Source organism: Bos mutus, chromosome 6, assembly GCF_027580195.1.
Source record: "Bos mutus isolate GX-2022 chromosome 6, NWIPB_WYAK_1.1, whole genome shotgun sequence".
Lineage (NCBI taxonomy): Eukaryota > Metazoa > Chordata > Mammalia > Artiodactyla > Bovidae > Bos > Bos mutus.
In genome coordinates this window covers 31,393,339-31,419,443 of record NC_091622.1, presented here as the reverse complement: position 1 = coordinate 31,419,443, position 26,105 = coordinate 31,393,339, and the positions used below count along the sequence as shown (strand labels likewise).

The 26,105-nt window shown below is 37.6% G+C and overlaps 1 protein-coding gene and 1 pseudogene across 1 annotated transcript in view; both read left to right on the top strand.

Annotated features, from left to right (window-relative positions):
• The window catches only part of LOC102267443 (glutamate receptor ionotropic, delta-2), a 233,482-nt gene that overhangs the window by 144,828 nt on the left and 62,549 nt on the right, over nt 1-26,105 (top strand). Inside the window, exons 4-5 of the mRNA XM_070371886.1 lie at nt 4,617-4,790; nt 12,777-12,938. Of these exons, the coding sequence (XP_070227987.1) occupies nt 4,617-4,790; nt 12,777-12,938 (336 nt within the window). The remainder of the gene's footprint in view (nt 1-4,616; nt 4,791-12,776; nt 12,939-26,105) is intronic.
• On the top strand, nt 17,394-25,016 carry LOC106701313 (DNA replication licensing factor MCM4 pseudogene; annotated as a pseudogene).

The following is a 26,105-nucleotide window of genomic DNA, read 5'->3' as shown; positions in this document are numbered from 1 at the left end:
AATGGTATTTATCTTTTCCCTGCAATCAGGTGATCCAGCAGAGAACAGCCTTTCCTTATAAGTATTGTCATCCCTTCAGGGTCCCGAAGCAGATGGCCTAGCACTTTATTTAAGTTTTACAAGTTAGAAGCTCAGATAAGAAGATATACATACATAAATACATATTAGAAGTATAGAACACGGTATAGAAAACCTCAGTTCTTTTCTCATTCACATGTTAGTTTCCTACTGTAAATTGTTATAAATGTCACTTCACTTTGTTACTGAAACCCTTGGCTGTTTTTTACCCACAGCCCTCCTTACTAGTCCTTGAGAAGAGATGTAACTTTAGGCAGAGCAGGTCAATACCACTTAGTGTTTCAATACCACTTAACACATACACACACACACACACACACACTGTTTAGAGCAGCAAGAAGCATAATGCTATATGTAGTCTTCCATTCCCTGATGATACTAAACCTGACCCTTGGTGTCCTGACTTCTTATTTAAATACTAGTTTTTTAGTTTAAGCCATTATTCTCTGCTAATCACTGCTTACTTCTGCAGTGAAGAAGTTGTTGTTGTTATGGTTGAGATTTGAATATGTGTAATGAATATTTTTCATTTTTCTAATTTGGTGATTAATTGAACTGCTCGCTACTAATCTGTCAAGCAGAAAGTTGACATTCTGTTCCTTTTTCCACTCTTAGAGTCTGCAGTTGGTTTTTTCCATGTTTCATGGTATTTGTATAATAGTTTCACATTACTGTTAAACTTTATGGAAGCATCAAAGGGTCTTTTTTGTTAAAGTATGGAGAGCATAAACATACCAGTAACACAACAATAATATAATCTTTTCAAATTACACTACATAGCACACTGCTTAGTATCATTACTAAAATCTGCTTTATTTATAATAAAGTTATTAAAGCACCCCAGTGTCTCTACTTAAAGTTTCAGGGATCTATCTTTCAAAGATGGTTTGCTGAAATCTTGCCATTCATTCAATTTTTTATTTGACAATACATTTAATGAATACCTACTATACGCCAAGAACTTCATTAGATATTAAGAGATAAAAGAATAGGAAAGGAGGAAGGAATCCTATTCTGAAATAGTTTATGTAATACAGATTGGCATCCGATCTAATAGATTTTGAGTCATTCCTTCCCTGGAATTTTATTAACTTAAGCTTAAAGCTGATATCCTACAAGGATTCAGGGGTGATCCAATTCTCCTAAAAGATTTGTTCTGGAAATTGGCTGTTTCTGGTGGAGTTATAGCCCTACCAGATATTTTAGCTTTCCCCTTCCTTGGCTTTGACTCCATTCAGAATTCACCCTATGTTAAACTATCACAGTAAAGTGAATAAGAATATTTTCTCAGATATATTGATTTGACTCTTGATAATTTTTGATTATCCATGTAAATAATTTTTGGAGAAAAAAAAAGGCTGAATGCTTTGCTCTTAAAGAAGAACACTTGAGAAAAATTAAGTACACTAAAACATATTTTTTCATTGCAATATTAATTCTTATTTCATAAATATACTCACTGAAATAAATAATACAAAAATGACAAATAATTTTTAATTTACTTTCTTTAAATTCCTTCAGACTCAGAAAATGTCTGTATAACTTAGTAGCATATTTAGGTAGTACAGGGGACTCAGTTGAGTGTGTAGTAAACTAGTTCTTCATATGATTATTTTTTAAATCAGTTATTTTAACATTTTTAAAAGTCTGCACATTTGAACAGCGTAGATTCCAATAGATTATGCAACAGCTTCATATTTTAATAAAGCAGTTTACCTAACAATTTTCTTTTAAAAATATTTCTTAAAAGATTAAATATTTACTTGGCTTCCACTGTTTACATGACATTGTATTTACCACTTTTGAAATGCATCTTCTGGAACGTAGAAGTTTTGTAAATATAAAATAGCTACTTAATCAAGTTTTCATATCACTATCAAACTATTTTTGAGATCAGGTGTCAAAACTAAAACTGCAAGTGAATTTTTTGAGACAGATTGTCTGTTAGCTTCATTCAGAATGGCAGATTCTTTCCTACCAGAAGATTACTTTCTTTTCCCTTCCTCAAATAATAATAGGCAAAATATATTCAATTCAAATTGACGTTTTCTCAGATATAGTTTAGTCATTTAGACATCTGAGGACTTCAGCTTTTAGAACTTGTAAAAGGTAACCATCCTGTTTTATGGATTTAAAGATAGTCCTCTCAAAGACTTTGGCTCATGATAGATGACTGTACCATTCCTTATAGAATCATTAGGCTATTAAATTCTAGAATAATATATCTTTATTGTTTTAATTCCTATCACTCATGAATATTAATCTAAATAATTCCTGTAAGGAAAAATGGATTCCTTACATGATTACTTCAGAGAGTGTCTTTTGATGACATTTATAAAATCTCATTATGAGTAAAGGGTATGTTGATGAAGAACTTGGAATCTCCCTACTTCTTTATTTGTAAGTGAGAATTAACAACATCTGAATCAGAATGTGGTTTTTAGCAGAAAATGAAATAATGTGTTAAGTACTTAGTATTTTTCCCAAAATATAGTAGGATCTTAACAAATGTACGCTTTTGTTCTAATATGCTGATTTGTAGTTCAGCACTAGTGGAGCGTGTAGAAATAGTAGTATTTGACAAAATATTGATAAATCTCATATTGCTAAAGAAAAAAGACCATATATATAACACAACTTAGTCAATATTATGAGAGTGGTAGAATTTTTCACTGCTTTTTAAAAATCAAGATGCCTATCTGCATAATATTAAAAATTTTTAAACATGTAATATCATTGAATAACAATAAAAATTTATTTTAAACATTTCCTGTTTAAAATTCAGACCTAACATGAAGTTGATAGACACTGTAGACAGTGTTTAATTTTACTTTGTGAGTAGATGGCAGAGAATTAAAAACTGCCCTGCTTTTGCCAGACAGAAATTTTGGTGGCCAGTGAAATGATACACACTAAAGGAAAAAGATGGCATTTTAAACAGAGAAAAATCATCTTTATGGTACATTAATTGACTGGAAATCCAGGATATTATACTAGATATGGCTGATGGCAGGTGTTATTTTATTTTCAGAAAAGTCTTTATTTCATAAAGATCATAAATAAAGGATGGATTTTAAAGCTAATATGTTCTATGACAAAGAAAATTTGCACTTGTAAATTATCTTTTTCTCTTTCATTATTCTGTGATAATTCTTTGAAACAAACCTAACAAATACTCATTGCAGTCCAATATGTATCCTATGTCAAATCTTTTATTTCTGTTGCTGTAAGAATCTGTCAGAGAAGGCAATGGCACCCCACTCCAGTACTCTTGCCTCGAAAATCCCATGAACAGAGGAGCCCCGTGGGCTGCAGTCCATGGGGTAGCAAAGAGTGGAACACAACTGAGCAACTTCACTTTCACTTTTCGCTTTCATGCACTGGAGAAGGAAATGGCAACCCACTCCAATGTTCTTGCCTGGAGAATCCCAGGGACGGGGGAGCCTGGTGGGCTGCCGTCTATGGGGTAACACAGTCAGACACGACTAAAGTGACTTAGCAGCAGCAGCAAGAATCTGTTGAAAGCAATAATATGTTAATTACAAAGACTTCATCGGTTTAAAAGATTTCAGATGGATACCATGAATTACAAACTACCTAACTAAAGGCTGCATTAAAAGTAAAATTTATTTTGATCACATCTATTCTAATTCCAATTAGAATAATGTTCAATTAGAACAGATGTATGTTAAAAATATTATTTTATTATTTTATTTTTTTATTTTCACATCCATAGTTGAGTCAAATCTTAAAGTTTAAGTCTACAGTTGGATGGTGACTGGGAAAAGGAAGAAGAAAATGCTTTCCTTTGCGTTCTCAAAGGCTTATATGCAAACTAGTAGTAATTTGGATAAACATCACTGGAGTTCATTTTGTATTAATCAATAGAAGTTTTTATCTTTATGTTAAGAACACAATTATATACTAATATATCAGGTCAGCAGTTAATGAACATTTTATCTATTTCTTATCAAAACAAGTCCATGAGTTAACACCAATAGTTCTAAGAAATAATTGGGAAAAGTCTTAAAAAATGATGCCTCCTCTTTCTCTCTCTACTGTCTTAAGAACCCCCTTTTCATTGCTAATATATATATATATAATTCTTACATTACAACTATCTTCCTATGTCATCAAAGTACCTTGAAATCCATTAATGAATAATTAAGTGTAATAACAGCTTCCTTTGTGACCTTTTCCAATGTTTAGACAACACATAGTTTTCTGAAGTATTCAACATATTATAAACTTATTATAAATAAAAAGTATTCAAGTCCATCACTTCATTTGAAATTATTTAGGCATTCATTAATTATATACATAAATACATATAATTTAAAGCACAGACAGCAACTACAAATGAGTTGATTATTTTAATGAACATGTGGTGTTGTTTCCACTTGGATGTGGGCTAAGCATTAAGCAAATGTATTACAGTAACAGAATCTCTTAGCATTTCCTGATAACAACTCATTAATAGTTTTGTGTTTCTGTTGTGTACTATAACATTTCTAATTCTTCCATTTCTTATCTTATAGGAAATAAATGATGTGGATGTACAGGAACTTGTAAGAAGGTCAATTGGAAGGTTAACCATCATTCGACAGACATTTCCAGTCCCCCAGAATATAAGTCAGCGATGTTTCCGTGGCAACCATCGAATATCTTCAACATTGTGTGATCCAAAGGATCCATTTGCTCAGAATATGGAGGTATATTCTAAGCACCCAGATATTTCTCTAAGGATTTTTTTCTTTTGGTCAGTTGTAGAGACATTTTCTGGTGGCATTGCATTCAGAATTCTACATGTTTCCATTTTTGGTCCAGCAATTTCATAAGTCTACTTGGGAAGAGTGCTAAGAATCTGTCTTTGATTGTTCTAAATTTCATTACAGCAAAATATCTATTTGGTAAAAATATAATCAGTAAAGGTTATTCTCTTTTCAGCAAGTAGATCAATAGCATTTCTCATGGTAGAATTTGTGATTGATACTCCTTAATGCTAAACTCCAAATTATTAAGCTAATAAATTTGTTTGCCTTTTCTGGCATAACAAGGATATAGAAGCCTATACGTTTTTATAGATTAATTTCTGGTTGGAAGGACTTCACCAGAAAAATATTTAGCAATCCGAAAATGCAGTAGTGTTATATAAAGTTTATCCAACTCAGATGGGAGATAGCTGAAACATTTGCTATTCAGAATACAACAAAGAATTTGAAAGTAAATGAATACAATCTCTGAGCAGCAAAACGAAAAAAAAAAAAAAAAAGAATACCAAGTCCCTGTAGCGTACACATAAGAATGCCCTTTTAATACTCATCTGGATCCTATTTCTTTTTCTTAAGGAAACTCCTATCAGAATTTTTTGTGTTATTTCTCTTTGTACTGGCCATCTCAATATGTCAGTTTTAAGGAGGTTTGACAAAGGCAGGCACATCAACTATAATAGGGCATAGGAAGCCCTGTAACGAGGCAAGAAACATAAAAAGAGAAATCAAACAGATACTCTAATTCAAATATCCTATCAGAGCAGCACCTTCTCTGTAAAACAACTCTACATTATAATACAATCCCAAGTGTATCACTATTGTATATAGCTAGTTTATGAGTTAATATTTAAACAGTAACCCTGAGATACCAATAAAGATTAAAGTCATGGTCAATTTCATAAGTAAGAAGAAAAACATAGGATGTATTTTAGAAACCTATTTCTTCAAAATGTTTAATAGAAATAGTATTTTAGTATTTAGAGATGTTCAGTTTGAAAAATCAGGAAAAATCATTTTAGGAGAACTAGTTTATTACTAATAATACTAGATAAATAAGGCGACTTGGCTAAACGACTTCCTTGTTTGAAAGATAACAGTTTCCCTATTTTTAGTCAGCTTTGAATATTTCAGATAAATGGCCATTTATCTAGCCATTTCTTCATACTTATTACCATTGTGATGCTGGGGCTGCTGCTGCTGCTAAGTCACTTCAGTCATGTCCGACTCTGTGTGACCCCATAGACGACAGCCCACCAGGCTCCTTTGTCCACGGGATTCTCTAGGCAAGAATACTGGAGTGGTTTGCCATTTCCTTCTCCACCATTGTAATAAGCAGTATGTATTTACCCAACAGCTGTCTCCGGAATCATTGCCCACAGAATTTTGCTAGTAGATTTTTAAGCTCCTTTAGAATGAGCTCCCTCCAGACAGCATAAAATCACATTAAGTATTTGTCTTTCTTTCTTTTTCCCATCGTACCTACCATGGTGCTTTGCACCTTGGTAAAAATTTGTATCTGAAAGTAATTGATAAGAAAACAGAAGTCAAAGTGAGCCACTCAAGCCTAAACAGGGTTTAAGTTCTCTACTTCCAATGACCTATGTTTTGATATTAATTGGTTCTGAGTATAATTGATGTGGAAATGATAGAATTTTAATTAGAAACATGAAAGAACTTTGATTTAGAAAATCATGAGATATTGAAGGCTGTTTCTGTTGAAAGAGGTAGTAGGTAATGTACAGAGAGGAAAGCAGAAAGGTACTGCACAGTATTTCAAAGCATATTCACCTAACAGCACAATCCTTCTGATTCAGTTGACTTCCTTGAAATCAGGGAACAAATATTTTATTTATCTTGGTATTCCCAGACATATCTAATGAATTAAGGATGTACTGGAAGTAACACTCCTCCTGCCCCATACCTTCATCATACACCCCTCAAAGCTACAGATTGAAGAAAGCTGGAAGATTACTTTTCTTTGTGCATTTATTGTGTATTAGCATCCCTATTATATGTAATAGAATTTGACTAAATGTTTAATATGTAAAAGGAAAACTGACAGAAACTTTTATATGTGAAGATTTATATAATGAAGTGCCTAAATGCTGGGCTCTTGAATTTAAAACGTTCTACTAAAAGCGGAGCATTTGATAAAAAGTCTGGCCTTGGTGTATGTTTTATCTCACTGAAGTTAAAGAAAATAATAAGAAAAGTACTTTTAAAATTGAGAGTAAGGGGCTCCCTGGGAGAAACAACCCTCTCTCAACTTGGAGTCCATAGTGCAGATAAAAAGGATCACATGTAGACATATATCTTATCAGCAGGATCCACCTTAAAGAAAAACTCAGAAAAAAAGGTATGAAAATATGATTCTTGTGACCTCTGAAAATAGAAACCCAGCAGTCACAATAATCTGTACAACAGAGGAAAAGAGGGTACATCTAGAAAAGACGGTGAGCATCTAGAGATCTCTGGCCTGTTACATGTTTTAGTGTACACAGAAAGGGAAGTAATATTTTGTTGCTGTTCAGTCGCTCCGTCGTCTCACTCTTTGTGACCCCATGGACTGCAGCACACCAGACTTCCCTGTCCTTCACCATTTCCCAGTATTTGATCAAACTCATGTGCATTGAGTCAGTGATGCCATCCAACCATCTCATCCTCTTTCATCCCCTCCTCCTGCCTTCAATCTTTCCCAACATCAGGGTCTTTGGCAATGAGTCGGTTCTATGCATCAGATAGCCAAAGTATTGGAGCTTCAGCTTCAGCAACTGTCCTTCTACTGGGGAAGCCTAAGTAATATTTAGAAAGAACAAAAGCCAAGTTTCCTCAATCTTTAAATTAGTGCCAGAAAGACTAAAATTCAGAATTAGCTGAAGTTGCAAAATAAATGTCAAAGATACCTTTCAGCTAGAAACAGTTTTTAGCAATATATGAAACAAAAGGAAGTAAGCCATTTACTGCTTGATGAAATTAATGTTGTCTCCCCAGGTGGCATGGTGGTAAAGAATCCCTCTACCAATGCAGAGATGCAAGAGATGTGAGTTCGATCCACGGGCCAGGAAAATCCCTTGAAGTAGGAAATGGCAACTTATTCCAGAATACTTGCCTGGGAAAGCCCATGGACAGAACAGCCTGGTGGGCTACAGTCCAAGGGGTCGCAAAGAGTCAGACACAAACGGAGCACACACACAAAACTAATGTTAGTTTGGCTACTAATGGAGAGAAAATAGAAACATTCAAATCCTTTTGCTTCTGTTTCTCCATCTTAAAATTGGAAAGATTAGATAAAAGTCATTTAAAGGAAAGTAAATCATTAGATCAGAAGGAGCAGGTGTTGGGAGGTGGTTAGAGTATGCCTTACTGTTCTAAAATGAGGCCGGAAAAATAATTTCTCAGAGCAGTTAATAAAGCTGTAGATAAGATCACAATGTTGTAATTTAGAAATATTAGAGAAATACTTAGGAAGAGAACAAGGCATTGGTATATTGTCCCAGTTTTCAAAAGGGAGGTAGAAAGATTCTGAAACAAGTGTTTAACACAGTAAAATTAATATTCAGATACATTGCTGTTGTTCAGTTGCTCAGTTCTGTCTGATTCTTTGTGACCCCATGCAGTGCAGCGTGTCAGGCTTCCCAGTCCTTCACCATCTCCCGGAAGAATATACTATTAAATACATGGGTTGAGGAACTTTAAACAAGATAATAGGACTTCCTTAAGAACAGGCGTCACCGAAGCCTACTTAATATTTTTTTTTTTTAGATTTAGATATTGTCGTAAATCTTTTTATTCTTTGTTGATTTTAATATAGTGTTTGAAAAATTTTCCTTTTAGGAAAACATTAAAATGTTTGTAAATTAATGTCACTCAAACATTTTCACCAAAGACTACTAAGAACAAAAGATAGTAAGCATTTTGGCTTCAGGTTTTTTAAAAAGTTCAAAACATAGTCTTATTATTGTCTTTAAAAGTTATACAATATATGGGTTTCTTAAAAATTAAAAGTAATATAATTTGAATCAAAATTGCTGGGAGAAATATCAGTAACCTCAGATATGCAGATGACACCACCCTTATGGCAGAAAGGAACTAAAGAGCTTCTTGATGAAGGTGAAGGAGGAGAGTGAAAAGGCTGGCTTAAAACTCTGCATTCAGAAAACTAAGATCATGGCATCTGCTTCCATCACTTCATGGAAAATAGATGGGGAAACAATGGAAACAGTGTGAGACTTTATATTCTTGGGTTCCAAAATCACAGCAGATGGTAACTGCAGCCATGAAATTAAAAGATGCTTGCTCCTTGGAAGAAAAACTGAGTGCTGAAGAATTGATGCTTTTGAACTGTGAGTGCTGGAGAAGACTCTAGAGAGTCTTTGGACTGCAAGGAGATCCAACCAGTCAATCTGAAAGGAAATCAATCCTGAATTGGAAGGACTAATGCTAAAGCTGAGGCTCCAATATTTTGGGCATCTGATGTGAAGATTTGACTCATTAGAAAAGACCCTGATACTGGAAAAGATTGAAGGAGGGAGAAGAGGGGATGACAGAGGATGAGATGGTTGGATGGCATCACTGACTCAATGGACATGAGTTTGAGCAAGCTCCGGGAGATGGTGAAGGACAGAGACGCCTGACATGCTGCAGTCCATGGGGTCGCAGAGTCAGACACAACTGAGTGATTGAACAACAACAACAACATCTCAAATAGTAATCAGCTAAACTACTTTGTTTTGTGTTCAATTCTTCAGGCAAAATTCATAAGCCTAGAACATGGCCCAGATGTATTATGTAGCTTTGAGTACCTTTAATATTTACAGCTTATCACCAGAGTTTCTCTTACCCTCAGTTTAGTAAGTATGGAACTAGTGGAATAGTAAAACCACACTGATAGATAACAACTCATTAATAGTTTTGTGTTTCTGTTGTGTACTATAACATTTCTACTTCACTACTCTTGATTTCAAAGTCAGTTACGTGAAGTCCAGATGGATGAGACATGATTTGACAGTTTAAGGCTGTTAAAATGAAGGCAAACTTGTTTTGAACATAGCAGAAGTAATATTTGCTCCAAACCATTCTAATGTTATCTCAGTCTCTGTGTCAGAAGCATTTTGTTAAGATCAAGAAAGATAACATTTTATCCACATCTCTCCTAGTCAGTTCACATCTGCAAATAAAGTTAGTTCTGAGTATTAAACTTTCAACAGAAACACTGAAAAATAAGAGAAAGACAGAGGAAGAATGCTGAGATGAAGAGCTGCCTAGAAATTATACCAGGCAATCAACTACTAAAGGAAGGAGAATGTTTCAGAGCACGTCAAAGAAGGTGTCAGATATTGGAAAGTTGGCATGTAGAGGAGGTTAATGTTGATGGTTCAGTAAAGTCGAAAACAAATGTTGTTAGAGCAGATAGAAACGATTGGTCAAATGGTGGGATGCTGACATTTAAGATGTTAGAGGAGTTGTTCATTTGTGTCTAATAAATAGTCACTTGTTCTTGTCATACCAGAGTAGAAGCAAAGTTCATCTGAATAAAAAGTGACCAAGAGGTCAGTAGGTAATGGCAGAGAGGGGCTGTAATGTGTGCCATGGTAAAGAGCACAGACCTCAAAGGAGAATAGGAATTTGCTAAGAAAGAAGTAAAAGAAGGGATAATGGAAAGCTCAGAGAATGTCATCTCCCCCTTTTGATTCTGCAGTTTGGGATGTGAGCAAACAAAGAGAGGCAGTCATTTGTCAAAAACACTTGTCACGTATTGACTACAAATCACTGACCTTTCAGCCCAGCATGGATGCTAAAGTGCATGCCTCTAGATACGCAAAGGAGACTGTGCCGTAAGAAGTGTCACCAGTTGTCGGATCGCTCACATCTTGACTTCTGTTAAACCTAACTGATGTTAAACTAGACTTTCTTTTCTTTGACTTTCTTTCTTTGACAACTATTTATCAAAAACCAAATATGTGCTAGACTCTGGGCTAAGTCAAGAGGAAATAAAAAATAAGGGAAACAAAAAGTGCAAAAGGCAAAAATATTGCAATATGAGCCCCTATCCAGAAGGAACTTATATTCTGTGTGAAAAGCAATTTAAAAGAAGTCTTAGCATTCTGATATGCTTCAATAGAGATATGCACTGAGTGTTCCGAGAGATAAAACAAGAACTGCCCACCTAGCCTGGGAGTGGGGAGAATCCTGAGAAGCTGTCAGGGTAGGATTCACCCAGCCTGTGACCCATGGATTGAGTACGAGAGAACGTTAACTAGTTAGAGACAGATAAAGAGACTTCAGAGGATGTTCCCACAACTATCTCATCTACATGCTTGAAGCAATCAGTCAGAGGGTGAAACAAAATAAAGTTAGATTGCTTAGAGCAAGAGAGTTTGAGGCAGTGGAGTCATGAGAGGTTTTAGAAAAGGTCAAATTATTGTAGATTATTGAGAAATATCCAAAGATTTGCCCCAGACTTTTGGATACAACTCATTCATCCTTCACGTTTCTTCTAGATTTCCCTTTTGGGTATTCAGTCTGATTCAGATGAAGTTCATTCCATCAGCTACTTTTAACTTCAAGCATTACTCTTCATTCATTGCCAGTTACAGGCGTTTCTCTAGGAATTATCTGATGGGGTGGGGGCCAAGATGAGAATGGCCTGTCCAAATATTTCCTTATAAAGAACAAACTGATATTTCATGTGGTGCATAAGAGTGTTGAAAGTCTCTTTAAAGGAAAGTCTAAAAAAACAAGTGGTTAAAGATTTACCTAGTTAGAAAATTCAAAGGCACTGTTAGGAAGTGCTTATTAACAGTTGTTCAAATTCTCATCATCCTAATAGTTGTTTGGTAGCATGCTGTGATGTGGGCAGAAAATTTCATAAGATTCCTTCATGATTAATTATAAGCAAAGGGCAATCAAAGTACTGTCCCCTTTATTTCAAGAAAAAAATGTGATAACAAGATTCCTAAATATCTGAGAAGACTTACATGCTTAAAATGGATTTATTCTTTATAGCTATGTTGAGTTCTCATTTTTTATTTTATATTGATTTTTTTTTTCTTCAGAGAGGAAATGATATAACGTTAAACCACTGTTGTTGACCTTGGATATCTCATGGTATCTGTATTTTTAAAATGTTATTTCTAAATTATTTAAAAAATGTTGGTAATTAACAGTGAGGACAGTGATTCTGGCAAACTGTAAGAGTGCAATACAGTGTATCAAATATTTGTGTGATTTATTTTAAAATCTATGTAGAGGGAAGTTAATATGATTACCTTAGAAGAAGAAATCATTAATATAAACACACATTCACAAACAGCAGTTTATGGTATTTGTCTTATTAATTGCAATGCACCTGTATATAATTTTGTATAGACCCTTGACCATTGTAATGTTTATGAATGGTGCTGTTTCCTCTCACTTTTTCATTACTGAATCGCCATAGACACAAACATATAGGCAAATGGTGACATCCGGCACCTATGACACTCATCTTCCATGTAAAATCAAGTGGATATTTCTCCATCTGAAAAACCAGAATGCAAAAATATGACATCTTCAGAAAATGTATTATTCATTTTCCCTTCCAATCTTAAGCCCTTAGATCCTTACTTCCTCAGAAAGAAATAAGGACCAGTGATTTTCTAAGGTCTGACACTAACAGCCTTGCCTCTGTCGAAACTCCTCTTTTTTATCATCTCTCTCACACCTAAATAAGCTGAAAAAGCAGTTGAGGCATACAATCAGACAAGACTTCATTCTCAATAGCAAAATTGCCCAGGAAATGAAAAAAAGGAAACCTTCTGCTTAATAAATAACCCTGTAAACCGGCTATCTATGACATGAACAGAAGCAACGGAGCTGATACTTTTCTCCTTATTCTTGATGGTTGGCATCTCTGATTCTGATGATTACTGTCTAATGTCTTTTCAGATTTCAAACCTTTACATATACGACACGGTGCTTCTGCTTGCTAACGCTTTTCATAAGAAGCTGGAGGACCGGAAGTGGCACAGCATGGCTAGTCTGTCATGTATCAGAAAGAACTCCAAGCCCTGGCAGGGAGGGCGCTCCATGCTGGAGACCATCAAGAAGGTAACTTCGAACTAGCATTTCTTTTTTCAAAATTCATCCGTTAGTTTGTTGTCGTTGTTAATTTTATTTTTTTATTGAAGTATGGTCGATTTTACAATGTTGTGCCAATCTCTGCTGTACACTAAAATGACACAGTTATACACATATACACATTTCTTTCTTTAATAAACTTTTCCATTATGGTTTATTACAGGATACCGAATATAGTTTCCTATGCCATACAGCTGTCTATCCATCCTATATATAATAGTTTACATCTGCTAATCCCAGATTCCCAATCCATCCCATTCCCACATCTCTTACCCCCTGGCAACCGTGTGTCTGACTAGCATTTTGGTCTTCCTAATTTTTATGCAAAGAGAAACAATAAGTCATTGAAAAGATATATTTTAGGATTTTTTTCTTCACTAATATTGCTGCCTATGCAGAGCACAAAATAGTGCAATGGATAAATTAAATATTAAAAAAAAAAAATCAAGGGCTTCCCCAGTGCCTCAGTGGTTAAGAATCTGCCTTGCAGTGTAGGGGACACAGGTTCGCTCCATAGTTCAGGAAGATCCCACATGCCATGGGGCAGTTAAGCCTGTGAGCCACAACTACTTTACCTGTGCTTTAGAGCCCTCGAGCCACAACTACCAATCACACCACAGCTAGAGAGTAGCCCCTGCTCTCTGTAACTATAGGAAAAAACCCACACAGCAACAAAGACCCAGCACAGCCAAAAATAAATAAAATCGAAATAAATATTGAAAAATTTCAAGGTCAGAAAACAACATGTCTATGTGATTTATTTATTCAAAAGGAAATTTTCTGCAGATAAAAAATTAATCATTGAAATATTTTATTTCACCTTCATTGTATCATTAGTGTCAGAGATGCTCAAATTATTCAGTATCTGTCACAAAGTACAGAAAGTCATTTTTTTTCTCTATCATCCCCTGAAAAAAATAAACACTAGATCTAGGTGTTTTTCAGTTAGACGACATGTGGTAAAACATTGGATGTGATCTTTAATTTGCCTTACAATAATAATATAAGTCATAAACAGTCAATATTTTGGTGCATTTGTGAGCTATGTAGGGGTACTTGATGGCATTCTTCTTCACTGTCAGTGTGGTATTTAGCCTGCCTGTGACCTGCTTTAGCTCAGCTACCCGCTCCGTTCCCAGAAGGCAGTTTATGTTGCTTAGCTCCTCTCACAGTTATAAGCATCCAGCAGTTTATTAGCCTCTTTGTCATGTCATCCTTGCTGGCATTTTCCATTTGTCTCACACAGCTTCTCGGATTTAAAATGAAATGATTAATAAAACAAACAAATTTCCCCTGTACCCTTTACACAAAGGAGACAGTCATTTGGAAGTTTATAGTCTTCATTTTATGCATCCTTTTTCTTACTGCAAGCATTTGCCTTTTTTCCTGAAATAGTAAAAGAAATAGCTAGTCAAATGAAATATGAAGTGTTTAGAGATGCCAGAGAAAAATCTAAAAATTAACATTAAAAGGGAACTAGATGTACAAAAACCAGGAAGTGGAGGGAAAAATATGTTTCTCTTAGAGAAAAGCCTGCATTTTCCACTTGATGCTGTATCCTCTTTGCAGAAGAATCACTTTAATGAGAATTTAGGCTCTTATCAACTGAAGTGCTTGAAAATTAAATTCATTGAATACATTGGCAGAGGAGGATTTTTTAAGTGAAAAATGAATAAGTCAAATCTAAACTCAAGGTGTTGCCAAAATCCCCCAGCTCTATTTCTACGGAGAGTTGGCAGGTATGAATCCAAGGGAGGTTGTTGAACATGGTTCCGATCCTGCCAATTTATTAATTCATGCCTTGGCTTGGATGCAGGAACCTGAATATATTCATTCTTTGGAAGCTGTCACACAAAGACAGAATAATAGTTTGGGAGGTTGCTTAGGAGACACTTATTTAGTGAAAGTATCTGTAGGAGGGAAGAAGAGACACTATAATATGTAGGTATTTCTTATGGAGCAATTCAATATGTAAAATGTTTCTGTTAGAAAATTTATAATCAAAACAATGATTTTATATGATAATTATGAAGTTTTGTTTGGGAGAATATTTGTATATTTTTTCCTGTAAACTTTCAAGCCAGTAGCATTTTTTCAAAGGAATATATCTATATTCTATATCTAAAGGCTAAGTTTGAATGATATGTATGATAACAAAAGTTCTGTTTCCTTATTTTTTTTCTCACATTTTGAATTAGGCTTGAAAACAGAGTCATGTTTTTCCAATCATATTACTTTGCCTCACCTGAGTGTTTTGGTTATCCCATTTAGATGTCCACGCTGATGACACTTCACAAAACAAGATAATTTACTACTCGCACAGGACCTCGAATAAAGCAGAGTGGGCCCATGCAGGCCCAGGCTGGCTGGAGCAGAATGCTGTGAACGGGTGGGACAGTTGTAGTAGTTTAGAGACAAGCTGAGAATAGTTCCCATTTACTTGGGCTGGAGATTTTATAGGCTTAAATTTTCCAGGGGTTTCAAAGAAGGAGATCCATGATGGGCTTTCTTGATCAGCCTGTCCATATGTAGGGCCTAATAAGAAAGGCAGCTTAAAAAGAAGTCAGCTGCTAAACATCACAGATGAGGTCAGGCTCTTTATTTCAATGGGAATATTCTAGTGAAAAAATTCTTAATTGCATTCAAGTAGCCACTACATGCCTATAATCTGACCATGTGCTGTACACTTTACAAAGCCTATGTACTAATATGAGCAGTGCGTTTTCAGTTGCTCAGTCTTGTCCTACTCTTTGCAACCCTATGGATTATAGACTGCCAGGCTCCTCTGTCCATGGGGTTTTTCAGGCAAGAATACTGGAGCAGGTTACGATTTCCTACTCCAGAGGATCTTCTGGACCCAAGGATCAAAAGACAGATTCTTTATTGCTGAGCCATCGGGGATTTCCAGTGCAAGGAGTACAAAGAATTAAAAGAGTGAATGTCTGCCCCTCAATTAATTTGCATTCTCATTATGTGGATGAGATAAAAGGACTTAAAAAAAAAAAAAAAAACAATGCATTTGACATGAGCACTATAATGTCCAGTAAGAAGGAGGTGGTGGTTTCCAGGGAACTCTTGTGTTGCAGCTTTATAATTTATCTTGTTGTTGTTGTTCTGTCACTAAGTCATGTCTGACTCTTTGAGACCCCATGGACTCTTTGAGACCCCATGGACTGCAGCACACCTGTCCTCCCTGTCCTCACCATCTCCCAGAGCCTGCTCAAACTCATGTCCATTGAGTCAGTGATGCCATCACTTTCTCATCTATCCCATCTTTTCTCTCAACTATCTCATCTTCTGTCATCCCCTTCTCCTGACTTCAATCTTTCCCAGTATCAGGGTCTTTTCTAATGAGTCAGATCTTTGCAGATCTTTGTGGCCAAAGTATTGGAGTTTCAGCTTCAGCATCAGTCCTTCCAATGAATACTCAGGACTGATTTCCTTTAGGATTGACTAGTTGGATCTCTTTCAGTCCAGGGGACTCTCAAGAGTCTTCTCCAACACCACAGTTCAAAAGCATCAATTCTTCGGCACTCAGCCTTGTTTATGGTCCAACTCTCACATCCATACATGACCACTGGAAAAACCATAGCTTTGACTATATGGACCTTTGTCAGCAAAGTAATGTCTCTACTTTTTAATATGCTGTCTAGGTTAGTCATATCTTTTCTTCCAAGGAGCAGGCCTCTTTTAATTTCATGGCTGCAGTACCCATCTGCAGCAATTTTGTGAATTGGTAGAGTGGATATCTCTGTATTTATCTTCTTTTTTCAATAATAAGAGATTAATTTTCAAGTGATCATTTCTTTCAGAGAATATCAGCACCCCCAAGCTGTTGTTATTTATATGGATTTTATAGATTATTTTTGAGAAAGTTATAATTTTTAAAATAATGAGCCTTTCATTCATAGACATGGTATCTATCTATATAGTCATCTTCTTATAAGCCTCAGTAAAGATTTATAGTATTCTTTGTATGTGTTTTCATTGTTTCATTGCTGAAATTTTACAAGGTTTTGAATATGCTCACCTGTGTGTTTGTGTGTGTATGCACACACTATAATGGATTGGATATGTTTCCATTATATTTTTAAACTAGTTATCGTAGATACAATGAACTGACCTGACCGACTTTTGATATATAACTCTGGATTCTTCTTTCTTTGTAGTTTATTCCCTTATTTTTTAAATACATATTTATATTATCCTCAAAAAATCCTCAGTACTTAATTCTAATTCTTTAAATTTTTTTAAAGCTTTGAAAAACTATTTTCTTGGGACATTTGGGAACGTAATCTACCAGGTACCCTTGGAGTCCTTCAGGCTTTGGAGCAGTAAACTTCCCTTCCTGCAAGTGAGGGAGCCAGGCTTTCTCTGTGTCAGAGACCATGATGCCAGGATTCTACCCATGTAACAGAGCTGTAGATGAGGTTGGCCAGGCCTGGAACTGGCTGGCAGAGCCCTGTTGCACAGGACATAGTATTTTCCAGCTCTCCTCTGATGCACTCTTCAGGGATTCCTCCTGGTTTTGTTCTTGGTTCACCAAACAACATATGTTACTCTCAGCTCTTAGACAGAGGAAACCCCAACAGTGGTGTTACAGGCATACCCATGAGGCAGAGGCCTGACCTGGGGTCTGCACAAAAGTGTCTGTAGGTGGTTTTGCAGTATGGGCCAACAACAGAAAATAGAATGGTCAGTGAGCAGTTTCCAGGACAAAAACATGTGATTTGAGGAACAGATGTAAATATGGAAACCTGCAAAGCAAATTTTCGGGGTTTTATTGACCTGGCTAAAGATGAAAATATTGCCATCAATACTGTTGAACCTCTATACATACACTTACTTGGGAAAACAATTATTATTAGGGAGCCATTTTTAAATGTAAACTGCAAACACTTAAAATCATTTGACAAAAATCCATACAGACAGCTCACCTGCCTCCCACTATAAGTTATCCTAACGTTTAACATGGCTATCAATGAGATCTTTGACAGTTAACCTGACTCAGTCTTAGAACATCAGATTCAAGTAGATCCATTCAGTGTGTTGATTATGAGAAACTGAATCCGGAAGACATCGGTCAGCTTTTCACCATCCGTGTCATGATGATCAGGATGTCCTAGCTGATTCCAGAGACGTACGGGGCCTCCTTCCAGTGTCGGGTGTGCACCCACACTGTCCTGGTAGAGATGGGCCGGGTCAGACCACTGAGCCTGCAAATGTGCCTGCTGCCCCCCCCAGTGTGGTGCTGACCCACAACTGCCTTGTGTTCTCTGACAAGCAGAGGATCAGACTCCGAGAGTCTCCTGAAAATATGCTTGCAGGGCAGATGCCTCATGGTGACATCCTTTTGCTCACAATGATATTGTTGACAAGGTTCATCTTGGGGACAGAGTGAACATTACAGGCATCTATCCAGCTGTTCCTATTGAATCAATCCAGGAATGAGTCATGTGAAGTCTGCTGACAGAACCCTCATTGGTATCATTCATTATCAGAAAACGGAGGCAAAGTGTCTGCATGAAGGAGATAAAGAAGCAGAACAGAAACTTTTTCAGAGAAGCATGTGAAATTGCTTAAAAAACTTTCCAGAAAAACAAGCATTTATAAGAGATTTGCTTCAGCCTCAGGTCCAAGCAATTAAGAACAGAAAGATTTCAAAAAGGAAATCACTCCAGCTTTTCCGGGAAATAGAAAAGGGTTTTAGTCACACAGGAAGAGGCAGATTTCATGCTGAGATCAGCCTCCTGCTGTGTGGCAACCCTGGGGCCAGCAAGTCCCAGCTGCTGCAGTATGGGTACAGCCTGGTTCCCTGGGACCAGTGCACGCCTGGGAAGGGTTTCAGTGATGTTGGCCTGACAGTATATGTAGTGAAAGACCCTGAGAGGGGATGGCTGGTACTGCAGACTGGTGCCCTTTTCCTGAGTGACAGTGGCATATGCTGTATTGATACTTAAGAAGATGAATCAAAGTACAAAACCAGTACTGCTCAAAGTCAGGGAACAGCTGACTCTCCTCATCTAAAAGCTTGAGGTTACTTGCCAGCTCAAGGCATGAACATATATCCTGCTGCTGCTGCTGCTAAGTCACTTCAGTCATGTCTGACTCTGTTCGGCCCCATAGATGGCAGCCCACCAGGCTCCGCCGTCCCTGGGATTCTCCAGGCAAGAACACTGGAGTGGGTTGCCATTTCCTTCTCCAATTCATGAAAGTGAAAAGTGAAAGTGAAGTCGCTCAGTCGTGTCCGACCCTCAGCGACCCCATGGACTGCAGCCCACTAGGCTCCTCCGTCCATGGGAGTTTCCAGGCAAGAGTGCTGGAGTGGGGTGCCATTGCCTTCTCCTGGAAGTAGCAAATTCTACTGAGTCTCAGTGTGTATATTAGTTGTTCAGTCATGTCCAACAGAGAAGCTGGTCAGACTTCTCTGTCCATGGGATTCTCCAGGCAGGAATACTGAAGTGGGTGGACATTCCCTTCTCCAGCGGATCTTCCCAACCCAGGGATCCAACCCAGATCTCCTGCACTGCAGGCAGATAGTTTACCATCTGAGCCACCAGGGAAGCCCATTGACTCTCAGTGTAATGCTAAAAATAAATACATTAATAAAACACACATTGAGAAATATCCAGTGACGACACACGTTATTATCAAAGTTCAGTTTTATCTTCCTTGTGTTAGACCTCAGGTTAGAGCCTGTGGCAGGCATCTGGCTCTCTCCTACATGACTCTGTACCACCAGAGCAGGAAGCAAGCACAAGAGTGCATGGATACAGCCATGCTGAAGGGCCATGCTGTCACAGCCCTGGATGCCGAGGTTAACTCAGGAAGCCAGTCAGGCTGTCACTGAAGCTGCAGGAGTGGAAGGATGGTTTTTGCATATCCTCAATAGCAGAAATCATTACAATGGCTTAGTTGAAGCCCATGCCAAAGTATGATTTTCAAATAAAGTTGAAGTAAAGAAACAGACCTCCATAAAGAGGCTATTAGCAGTATACTGTTAACCCCTAGACTGGCACTGAGGACATATCTATTGTTACTATAGAAATGAGCGCCATCTGTCCTAAATGGAAAGAAGAGTTAGCTGAAGCACTGAGAAAATTTATTTTATCTAAGAATAAAACACCAGGCCAAAGATACTCATAACTTTTGGAAGATGTTGGGGGACAATCTGACACAGCAATTACCAAAGATATTATATTTGACAAAGCATGGTATGCCTTGGCTGATGACGATTTTTCGATGGTGATTGAAAAAGCTACTTGCTTGCTCTGGAGCTCTGGTGAGCAGTGCAGTGTGTTCAGCTCCGCTGCGCTTGGTCACTGCCCTTGCTGCCATATATTGTGGTAGAGGGGCCAACAGAAAGACATTCTTAGTCTCTGTTTGGTTTCATAAAATTTTTCTAGCCTGGGTTCAGTTTTTCTTAGTAAAATGTGTTTTCTTTTTTGTTGTTTTTTTCCCACATTTTGTAATAAGTAAAAACATGGTTCCAATTTACAATATATACAGTCAAGATAATTTTCTTGAAGTGTCTTTTGTTAGCAACAGGACTTTGAATCTATATAGAGAGCAGGATATCAATCTTTTGAATATGGCATTCTGGGTCATAGCTTTTGTGTTTAACTTCCTAATAGCAATCATCTATGTGCTTGGGGTTTTATAATATGAGATAAGGCTTAGACAGAGTCATTTTCCCTGTTAAAGCATTCACTGTAATTCCTCAGAGGCTTGTTCTCATGGCTACTATAAAATCAGAATTAAATGATAGGAAATGATTACGTTCTAGGTTAATTTCTGCCATTTTATCCTAAGATATAAAGCTTTTCCCCAAATAAATGATAGAATTTTAAAAATAACAATAAAAGAAAACTTTTATTGGCTAATTACTTTAGTTTCCAGTTCCAAACTTGTATAATTTTGGTGATAAACACCATCTTGGTTTAATAAAAGTGCTACAGTGTTCTGCTGTTAAATATATCAAGGGCATAATTTGAAAAGAGATTTTTTTAGATTGTGTAAAGACTATATCCTCTCTTTATACTTAAAACATTTATTAGTAACTCATGCAATTCTACAATAGCAAGATAAAATAATCTTATAGACACGACTGAAGTGACTTAGCAGCAGCAGCAGCAACCTATTTTCTGCAATTTTAAGATAGAGAAAACTGAGTCTCAGAAAAAATAAAAGAATTATTAAGGGCTGGTTACACAGCAAATCAGTTTTAAATATCAAGATTTCTGGTTTCCTGTGTTATATTCTAGGTACCATACAATTTATCTGTTTTGTTGTTCTTGGAAGTAGTGTCTGTTTACCTCAAATCAAAATTATTGAATCTTCCCAACTGGCACAGTGGTAAAGAATTCCCCTGCCAATGCAGGGGGACAGGAGATGCAAGTCTGATCATTGGGTTGGGAAGATTCCTTAAGGTAGGAATTGGCAACCCACTCCAGTATGCTTGCCTGCAAAATTCCATGGACAGAGGAGCTCGGAGGGCTATCATACAGGGAGTTGCAAAGAGTCGGACACGACTGAGCACAAGCTCAGCAAAGAAAATACACACACGCATACCAAGAATCAGGGGTAGAGGCACCGTGTGTTGATATTATATAAACAATACTGTATTTTTAATATGGCCTTTTCAAATACCCTGAAGTTGGTGTGTACATTGATGAGTCTGTAAAAGACTATTCCAAAACCCTTGACTGCATTTTTTAACAACTCTTTGGGTGAAAAGTTTATTTTCACATGTATGCATTCTTTATTATAAGATGCTACATTTAACTGTATATTTTGGTAAGGAGTATTCAGACTGTGTAATTTAAGTTTGTTGATGTTACTTACCCTACAGCAAGCTTTCAAACATTTTAAACAAAATAAGTAAAGCGAATACAAGCAGGACTGCGCTGGAAGAGAATGGGAGAGAATCTCCAGATGGACTCCCACCACGATCAGTTCTCAGAACCACAGTCTGAAAATCAGTTCCCTGGATATTTAGAAGTCAGTTTAATCTGTTATCCATACAGCTGTAGTGTCTTTCTTACAGGTTGTGGAATAGCATTGCACCCATGCAACGTGGGTGTGTTATTTTTATTTACAGACTTGCTCTATGATTAAATGGCATTTTCTATTTTTTCTTACTGTTAATTTTGTAACAGTTTCCAAGAATACACTTTGTTCATTGATACATTTATCATTCTTTTAACAGATATTTATCAAATGCCTGTAACATGGACTCTATTGTTCAATGCTTTTGTGTGATTTCCCAAAAAGCTATTTAGAACCTAGTTGTGAATAATGGCTAATAAGTATACACAAAGGTATACTCTAAGGTGAGAGATAATAAAGAGCCTCAAATGTGGTAAAAATAGAATTCTATGGAATCTTAGCAGAGTCTACTATGTGTGATGCAGATCGGATCTATGCTTCATGGCTCAGGTATTCCTTTTAGGGAGGACACGCAGCTGAGTCCATCTAGGACCTCTCTTGGCAGAGGAGTTCTGCTGTACTCCTTTTCTGGAAGAGCATGTGCACATTGGCTGGTCGTTGCAGAGCTAGGAAGGTCTGAGTGCCTGGCCTCCATCTGGGTTAACTATGAAGAGATACTGCACCTACAGACTGGCCCATGGAGTCACCTGAGCTGCTGTAGAAGTTGTGCTGCACTTAAGCCTTTCCCTCTGTCCATTCCCCCTTGCCACATTTCCTTGCATATACTTTCCATAGGAGCACTTGAAGGAACCCTCCTAGACACCAGCAAATCTCCATCTCAGAGCTGTTTTCTGAGGAACCTGACCCCAAACCAAGAAAAAAAATAGAAAAAATGGCGTGGAACTGGTAGCCTCTTAACTTGAAAATCAGTCCATGGGGTTGCAAAGAGTCAGAAAGGACTTAGTGACTAAACAACAATGAATGTAAAGTTATGGAGAGGCACATATTTGGGGTGGTAGAAGCACTGTAGCTGACATATCTATTGCAATAAGTCACATAGACACTGACAAAGATTGATTAATTTACCAGAGTGCACAGGACACGTAGAGTAGTTGAGACTGGAAAAAGGTTGAGGAAAGGAATTAATTTTGTAGATAAATGAAAGATTTTAAAGAATTTGAGGGCATAGATAAGTGACAGAATCAGAGCTGAGTTTTATAAAGAATATGCTTACATCTTTTGTTTAATTAAAGAACAAACTAAGAAAACTATTACACTCAAAATATGTGATTACATATAAAAGCACTGACATTTTGCATATATTCGATACAAGTAAGCCTAACAAGATTTGATAGATCCTTAAATACTTCCACAATGGTTTAATTGATCAATTTCTACTAAATCCTTTGTGGTAGTTATTTTCAGTACCTACTGTGGGAAAATAAAATATATCAACATGTGTGTCTGTATCTCAGATCTTTTAGTATCAACTTGATACGTGGTGATACATATTATCCTAAAAGAGGTACACTGATACATATTGGTATCTAAAAGAGTATTCTTTAAAATGGCAAAAATATTAAAAATAATTCTTATATGGTATATATTCACTCAAATATTTATTGAGTACTACTAATATCAGTAACCTCAGATATATACAGATGACACCACCCTTATGAAAGAAAGTGAAGAGGAACTAAAAAGCCTTTTGATGAAAGTGAAAGAGGAGAGTGAAAAAGTTGCCTTAAAACTCAACATTCAGAAAACGAAGATCATGGCATCTGGTCCCATCACTTCATGGGAAATAGATGGGGAAACAGTGGAAACAGTGTCAGACGTTATTTTTTGGGGGCTCCAAGATCACTGCAGATGGTGACTACAGCCATGAAATTAAAAGATGCTTACTTCTTGGAAGGAAAGTTATGACCAACCTAGATAGCATGTTCAAAAGCAGAGACATTACTTTGCCAACAAAGGTCCGTCTAGTCAAGGCTATGGTTTTTCCAGTGGTCATGTATGGATGTGAGAGTTGGACTGTGAAGAAAGCTGAGTGCCAAAGAATTGATGCTTTTGAACTGTGGTGTTGGAGAAGACTCTTGAGAGTCCCTTGGACTGCAAGGAGATCCAACCAGTCCATCCTAAAGGAGATCAGCCCTGGGTGTTCTTTGGAAGGAATGATGCTAAAGCTGAAACTCCAGTACTTTGGCCACCTCATGGGAAGAGTTGACTCATTGGAAAAGACTCTGATGCTGGGAGGGATTGGGGGCAGGAGGAGAAGGGGACGACAGAGGATGAGATGGCTGGATGGCATCACCGACTCGATGGACATGAGTCTAGGTGAACTCTGGGAGTTGGTGATGGACAGGGAGGCCTGGCGTGCTGCGATTCATGGGGTCGCAAAGAGCAGGACACGACTGAGCGACTGAACGGAACGGAACTGAACTGAACTACCATATGCTGTACTGTGAGATCACAGAAAAAGGAAGAAAAATAGAAATATCAAAAATAATTATAAGTGTGATCTGTTCGACAAAAGGGGAAATACCAACTGTTCTGGAAGTATGTGACTGGAGGACCTACTTAGGCATAAGAGTGATAGATAAGCGGAAACATTTATGATGAATAGGCATTATCCAGAAAAGGAAAGAGGAGTGTATTGCATATATTGCAGGGTTATAGAGGAGAATATCTGATGCAAGAGCAATATAATGTAAGTAGGTTTGGAGGAAAAAAGAGTTTGGCATATTTAAGCATCTGAAAAAAGACTGAGGGGGCTGGAATAGAAACACAACAGGAACATGGCTCTTCATTGGCTAAAACAGATAGACAGGGGAAAGATTAGGAAAGGTTTTGTAGACCATGGTAAAGTTCCTAAGCTTCATGTGATGCACCCTATTTGGTATGGGGTCAGATCCAAAGTTGCTGGAGCAGAAGCTCTGAAGTCTGGATCCGTGATGACTCCTTTCCCTTTAAGTCAGTGTTCTCCCTCCCACAGCTCTGGGATCCCGGCCCCACGGGAGAGCAGTGCTGGAGCAGCAGGGGCCCATGTCGGCTCTCAGAGCATTGTGGGGCATGGGTTACAGAAGGTTGGCTGTAGACAGAGATCCAGGCTGCCTCTGATGTGACACCTGTGTAAGTGCCAAAAAAGGCTGCCCCCTCCCTGCCTAGATGCTGCCCAGGTCTGAGTCTCCTTTGTGTTCCAAGGCTTAGCTCTTTCCTCAGTCATGGCAGTCCTCAATCCAGTGCAGAACTGAGTCATGACGTAAGCAATGTTGGAGCATTCGATAGGCTCAGGCTGGGTTATGTGCCAGGTCTGCTGCTGCTAAGTTGCTTCAGTCGTGTCCGACTTTGTGCAACCCCATAGATGGCAGCCCACCAGGCTTCCCCGCCCCTGGGATTCTGCAGGCAAGAACACTAGAGTGGACTGCCATTTCCTTCTCCAATGTATGAAAGTAAAAAGTGAAAGTGAAGTCGCTCAGTCGTGTCCAACTCTTAGCGACCCCATGAACTGCAGCCTACCTGGCTCCTCTGTCCATGGATTTTCCAGGCAAGAGTACTGGAGTGGGGTGCCATTGCCTTCTCCGATGTGCTGGGCAGCTGCTAGTACAGTCTCACACTGCCCTCTCTGCCCTGCCCTGGGCTCAAGCCAGAGCATGCACACTCTTCACAGGCTCAGTCCAGGCTTCCCACAGCCCTCCTCCTCAGCAGCCCTCCACCCAGGGGGCAGCTCTGCCCTTTGTCAGACCCCAGGCCTGAGGAGCCCAATATGTGATGTAAATTGCTCACGCCCCAGGGAGGATGTCTGCCCGTGTGATCTCTCTTTTCCTTTGAGTCCCTTCCCAGGGTCACAGGTCCTAACCTGATTGTTTCTCTTCTCTTCCTACCTGATTACATGTGAATTCTTTCTTACTGCCTTGGTTTTATGAGGCTGTCTGCTATTTTCCAGTTAGTTTTCAGGAAGAGTAATTCCACGTGTAAATATATTTTTGATGTGCTCCTAAGGGAAGTTTTATAAGAAGTAAGTCTTTCTTACTTCTTCTGTATTATGTCTTACGTCTGTATTGTCTTACTCCTTTGTCCTGATTGATCTTCCCTTGTTGGTTTTTGTATTTTTGTATATTTAGAGTAACATAAATATATTATTTTGTATATTTAGAGTATATACAAAATATATTATTGTGTATATTTAGAGTATATACAAAATATATT